This window comes from Eimeria acervulina, genomic scaffold (assembly GCF_000499425.1).
Source record: "Eimeria acervulina Houghton genomic scaffold, Eah_scaff165, whole genome shotgun sequence".
Lineage (NCBI taxonomy): Eukaryota > Apicomplexa > Conoidasida > Eucoccidiorida > Eimeriidae > Eimeria > Eimeria acervulina.
The window spans coordinates 45,653-51,652 of record NW_013549037.1 but is presented as its reverse complement, the minus strand read 5'-3'; the positions used below and the strand labels follow the sequence as shown (position 1 = coordinate 51,652).

General features: G+C 50.1%; 2 protein-coding genes across 2 annotated transcripts; both read left to right on the top strand.

Moving 5' to 3' along the window:
- Window positions 1–330: 330 nt before the first annotated feature.
- EAH_00022550 (hypothetical protein, conserved) lies at window positions 331–1,560 on the top strand (the record flags this gene model as incomplete). Its single annotated transcript, XM_013393298.1, has 5 exons — window positions 331–550; window positions 649–772; window positions 950–1,052; window positions 1,154–1,218; window positions 1,446–1,560. 5 exons carry the CDS (start codon window positions 331–333, stop codon window positions 1,558–1,560), a joined length of 627 nt encoding a protein of 208 aa, XP_013248752.1.
- A 1,430-nt stretch (window positions 1,561–2,990) lies between these two features.
- Window positions 2,991–5,218, top strand: EAH_00022540 (notch (DSL) domain-containing protein, putative; the record flags this gene model as incomplete). Its single annotated transcript, XM_013393297.1, has 3 exons — window positions 2,991–2,994; window positions 3,520–3,590; window positions 4,175–5,218. 3 exons carry the CDS (start codon window positions 2,991–2,993, stop codon window positions 5,216–5,218), a joined length of 1,119 nt encoding a protein of 372 aa, XP_013248751.1.
- Between the last annotated feature and the right edge of the window lie 782 nt (window positions 5,219–6,000).

Sequence of the window (6,000 nt, the reverse complement as noted above, 5' to 3'; positions counted from 1 at the left end):
AGACTTCTCAAGGTATGAAACAGAACTATTTGCCACGCGCAATTCGACACTATGCACAAGGCCCATCAAGCCCCAAACGCTGCCTTCCGTGCTTAGTTAGTGTTTTCCACGGAGCACTTCCAGACTACTCATGTAATTGAATTTGTTTCTACCTTTTATTATTTTTATATCACTACTATAAAGGCTTGCTGCGAGTCCCAGACCTGGTGCTGTACCTGGCACTACACAATTCGATCAACACCTCGACCATCCAGGCAATCTACACTTCATTGAACAGATGTTGCACCCCTTTGAAATCTGTATCCCATTCCTACAAGTTCAAGGGGAAGGATGGAAGAGGCGCCCACGGAAGAGCTCAGATTAGACAGCAGTATCATCCGTTGCCGCATCGGAGACCATGTGAAGGAGCCGACAAGCAATAAGGAGGTGCCTATGGCGGATGTAATCACACGCCACGTCAAGCAGGTTGCCGACTTTAACAAAGCTCTCGAGAAACGGAGGCTTTGGAGAAAGAGAGAAAAAGAGCTCGAAGCGAAGCACAACGACACGTGTACGGGCCCGTCAGTCGTAGCAATGGGACTGAAGTAATTCGTGGTTTGGCACTACTACGCGATATCAACTTTCCCTTATGTATTTACATGCTCACAGGGGGAATCTTGAGGTCGAAAGGGCGTACGAAGGAGCTCAGAGAGAGCCCGGATCTCGTCTCTAGTAACGCCAGGAGGGTCTTAGACTCCATAGTGGTTGAAGGTGTCGATGAGGATGTGGTGAAGCGAGTGAAGGTCAGTTTTTGTTAGTATGGTGGCGGCTTGCTTTTTGTCCCTCCGGATTTCATCTTCCATGCTGCCTGCCCCATCAGCCTCCCAACACATTCGCCGTGCGCATATGTGTGCCTGCAGGAGAAAGTGGCACGAAAGTTTGGCTCTGTTGATGTTCATGCTGCCGTCAGGCAAAGACTTGCCAAAGAGAAAGAAGCGCAACAACTGCAGCTTCAGAACGATGGCTCCGATGCGTGGATGCCCGACCGATTTTATACCGAAGAGCTGAAGCAGGTAACCCTATGAGGACACTGGCTCGTACATCCATTTTCAGGGCTACTATGTTGCTACTTGAATGCGGCAGCGGGATTCTGTTCTGTTAGTATTTTCTTCAGAAAACGCCATGGTTTAACCCTGTCGAATTCCTGAACGACCTGCAACCCCAGCAGCGCGAGGGGAGGTAAGCAACCATCTCCAGCCTTGTATCCGTTTCGCCTCATTCCATGGGTTTATAATAGTTGCGGCCTCTGTCTGGAAAAGAACAGGTGGAATCAGCTCTCTGCAGGCTCAAGAGACGCGCAATAATAGAGCTTCTTGTGCTCTGGAAGCAGTGCTCGCCAACAGTTGTGATGGGTGAACCTTTGACCATTATCTGTTGATGTGATGCTGGTCTAATGGTGCGCTCAGCCTTACCCCTGTTGCCTCTGACAGCGAGAGCGATGCTAAGGGGCGTAAGAAGAAAAGGAAGCGCAAAAAGGAGAAAAAGAGGCGCAAAAAGCACAAGAAAAAACGAAAGGACTGATGGCGTGTTGCCCTGCCGAGGTTGGAGAAGCTTTGGTGAATTACGACATGGCGGTCCGTTGTCGGGAAGTGAAAGCGCATTCCACACACAAAGAGGCTTGGATTGAATACGCTGTTTATTGGGCGTAGTAGGGTTGGTTTGCTTGCGACCGCCTCAACGTGTTTTTGTTCATACAATACTTTATTGTCTTCTGGGGAACTTGTCTGATGGAGATAAGGCTTTCCTGCTACACGTGTTGTTTCCAATTTTTTTTGCATAATGGGTTCCTGCTGGCGTCATTTGAAGGTTTGCTATCATAATTAGGATTCGGTATCCAAATCACAAAATGGTGCCAATACATGTGCAAGATTTTGTAGCTTACCAGCATTGCCGACACTCCCCCAGTTTGAAGTGGCTTTGAGGAGAGTAACAACTACCGATCACTGGTGGTTGGTAGACGGAATCCCTGAATTTCTACCCTTTGCGTCAGTTCTAGCCCTGGCTGTTTTGACCCACCGTCAAGCTAGCCCACACAAAACTATGCTATAGTATGTTCCAGGATAAAAAACCCGTTAGCTACTTTTCGTGCGGTCTACATCACGCCCGTACCCACTTTAGTATCAGCAACGGAAGCACATCAGTGCATCTTATGCTAAGTGCATTGTGAAAAAAGCTAAATAGTTTCCATTCGACCGGGGGAACGATAGACTTTGGATGTTGAATCTGGATTCTGGGGAGAACGGAGGAGTACCGTCCGCGGCACGGCGCTCTTGCAGCGTAAAAGTGGGTTACAAACGCTTTGTGCCTGCTGAACATGTCGGGCTTATCCCATCGAACAGTCGTCCTGTCCCATTTGCGTTTTTTGAGTAGTGTACGGAGGATACAGCGGTATTGGTCTGCGAGGCGCACTTGCCAATTTTCCCCCCATACTATTGTGTGAACTGGGGAGGACTGGTTGGATGAAACAATCGCTATGTAGCGCTGATGCTCCAAAAGATACTGCTAACCATATACGGTTGAAACGAATCCCTATGGAGATAACTCTTCCTTGTCTTCCCGCAGGGTAGCTGAGCATACAAACGAACCAGGAGTATCTTGGCACCGGTCACACCGCGTAGTTGTTTCTTTGCCACACTTTCCTGCCAATGCGCCGTGTTTCTTGAGGAGGAACCTAAAATATAAGATAAGATGTGGGTTTCCCCTCCTATGCACTCCTGCTGACGTCCCACGGCCGTGCTGCGCAATGCTCCCTGGGAAGCAGTGTACCACTTCACTGTACCCCGAACAAGCGTCATGCGGGAGTAGACTAGAAAACAACTGCTTCTTTTTCTGATAAAAGGACGACAGAAGAGAGGCGTGCGGCCTAGACTAGCCACCACAGGAGGTGGAGAGGAACACAATAGCAACGAGCTCCCGCGGGAGCGTGAGGGCCACAAGCTTGCCCTGTCAGCATGGGTGGGCCGTGCCACCTCAACGATAATCAAGAAATAATCCCAGTTTTGCTCATTTCTGGAAAGTTTTTGTAGGTAAGAAGGATGAAAACTTCCAAAGCCATGCGGCTTTTGTTGCATACCGAGCGCACAACGGGCACAGGCAAGAAGCGCCGAGGGAGGCATGCTATCCACTGCAAACCAGTTCGTTGTGCCCTGTTTACACAGCGCCAAGCGTTGGTGTATTTGAACTTCGAGTGTTAATTTTTACTGACCACTAGGGAATATTCGGAGTGCCAAGCGGCCGACCACCCTCTGTGTCTAGTAGGTGACCACAGTATCTCACGCCCGTCACTTCACTCCCAAAGAACGCCTTGTAGGAATATGAAGAATGACTGCCTTGTTCTTTGACTCTAGCCATTCTCGAAGTTAGGGTGTGATTATCTGGCATCAGCAGGAGTAGAGCTGGAAGGGAGAAGTCAGGAGGCTGAAAGGTCACTAGTGACGAGGTGCTAAGCCTTACAAGTTTCCTTTATTATGGATTGCTCAGAGCATACTCTGTCCCGGAAAAATGTGGTGGGCTCGCTGCTCACTGTGCGTCCTGCTGGGGCTGATGCTCTTGTGCTTAAAAGGCAAGGATTCCCTAGAACATGAACCTGGTGGTCACGTATTCTTCGGCATACTACGTGAACGCGACTTTCAGCAAAGCTGCCCCCGACTGCATCTGTGCTGCTAGTAATCTGGTCTCGCAATACATAATTGCAGGCGTAGATAGTTTTGGCAGGGGTAGACGGCCGCCAGCTGCACTGTTTGTTTGTCTAGATGCTCTCCTGTTGTAGTTGCGTTTCTTGCACAGAGTGTCCCTAGTGCGTTTCTGGTGAACAGAGTACTCCAAACTCGCTACGGCTTCAGAAGGGTTGATTGGAGGGAGGGTAACTGGGCTTCGCCAACGGCCTGCGACTGTTAATTCACTTGCAAGCAGCCGGGTGAGTCAGTAGGAAACAGTGAACAAGCATGAGAGGACACAGGGGACTAGTGCACATCACGAGCAATACGTTAATTTATTATACTTTCCGACGGAGAATGCAGGTCGTCTTTCTCACCTATTTCCTATGACGACTTCTTGAGAGGATTTGGTGTCCTTGCAACCACCCTGAGCCCGTTGGCGTGGTGCTGGAGTGAATGGTGTGTTGCCTCATCATCAGCAGGGACAACAGAAAACCACATTGGAGGTGGGTATCCTCAGCGATGACGGCTCTTCAGAAAAGGAACGGGCTCTAGGCCTACTAGAGAGGCGGCGAAATGAGGCTGTTGCTCGTGATTTGAACACGTCAAGTACTGCAGTACAGCAGAACCAGGCGAATGAAGGTGCGAAGGAGAATGCGAAGGTGGGTGAAGAAGAACCTCAATGCAGTTACGGATGCAGAAAAGGCTGGCTTGGCGACGGCTGGTGTGACAGCGCTTGCAATACGGAGGCTTGTCACTTTGACGAAGGGGACTGTCTAGGATGGTGTTCGGGAGATTGCAAGCCTTCCTGGGAAGGTGACGGCTACTGCGATGCTGCATGCTATGTACCCGCATGCAACTGGGATCGAGGTGACTGCTTAGGATGGAGGGACCAGGGTGTGCAGCCAGTAGATCGCCGAACACTGCAGCAGAAGCTGAAACAGCTACATCAGCACCGTCTTCAGCTGCCGGAGTGCAAGTGTGAGCGCAGGCTTCTAGTGAACGGTTCGTGTACAGCAGAGTGTAACGTACCTGAGTGTCTTTTCGATGGCGGCGAATGCCTTGACATGTGTAACGCTAAGTGTTCGAAGTCCTGGTTGGGTGACGGAGACTGCGACCGCGAGTGTGACACCGCCGAATGCGGGTATGACAAAGGCGATTGCGACAGCAAGACGAACGCTACTTTGCAAGCGATACGCAAAGAAAATGGAAATGCAGATGCATGTGACTCCTCTTGCCGACTTTGGATGATTGGCAATGGTGTCTGTGACAAACAATGCAATAATGCCGCATGCGGGTATGACAAAGGAGACTGCGATAATATCACTGCAGTGGTGGAAGTAGATTACTCCGTAAAGCCCGAAGCGGTGTACCAATTCTGTGCCAAAGAGTGGATAGGAGACGGGCACTGCGACGCTAATTGCTACAACAAGCCGAGCAGATGGGATGGAGGTGACTGTGAGGGAACAGAGTTCGAGAAGGAACAGGCGGCCAGGGGCATCGGCCCTCAGTTTGATCAGTAAAGCGCACAGCAGCCTTGCGTTTCGACGTCAGTGGAGTTGCCGCATTTGCCTGTGGGAGAGTGGCACTCGTAAGTGGCTATTTACACCGCGCGGGGTGAGCTGCATTTCGCCCATACAGTAAAAGTGTAACTTCAGTTCCCTGGCGTAGAAGCTGTTCGCGCTGGTATGTTGCCAGCGAGTCCAGCCAAAACCACGAAATATGACCCTTACGAAGGATGCCCCATCGGAATTTTATCACCTTTTCGTTGATTCTGCTTTTAGCCTTTTTACACTAAAAGCGTCTGTTCGTAGAGGAAAGGGGCATGCAGCATTTTTTTTGCCTCTTGCCGCTAACTCGGACAGCAAGCTTATGCTCCACGTGGGCATTGATGACTATCCCAAACATGATGGTCACCTATATATCTCTTCACCAGATTTCTATTTGACAGAGCATCAAACAATCTGATGCGCAGATTCAACTACGGGCCTGGAACATCTCGACAAGCAACGGCAGCTCGGTATTCCAAGACCGAAAGGCACAATAAACAGGAAGCTTCTTGCTAGTTACCACTACCTGGCAGGTTTTAAGTGGGATATCGTCACACAGGTGCAATGCCGGGCCTCGGATCCCCGCAACTAAGCGGGCCCGCCCTTCAGGTCACAAGGGCTCAGTGGACCGTCGTACAGGCGTTGGCCACCTAAATAAAGAAACTTCTCTCTAGTTCGCAGAGTACTCAATTTTTGTGTATAAATCCGGTTTCTTTGTTCCACATCGTTGAAGAACGGCTCGTCTAGTTGCAGGA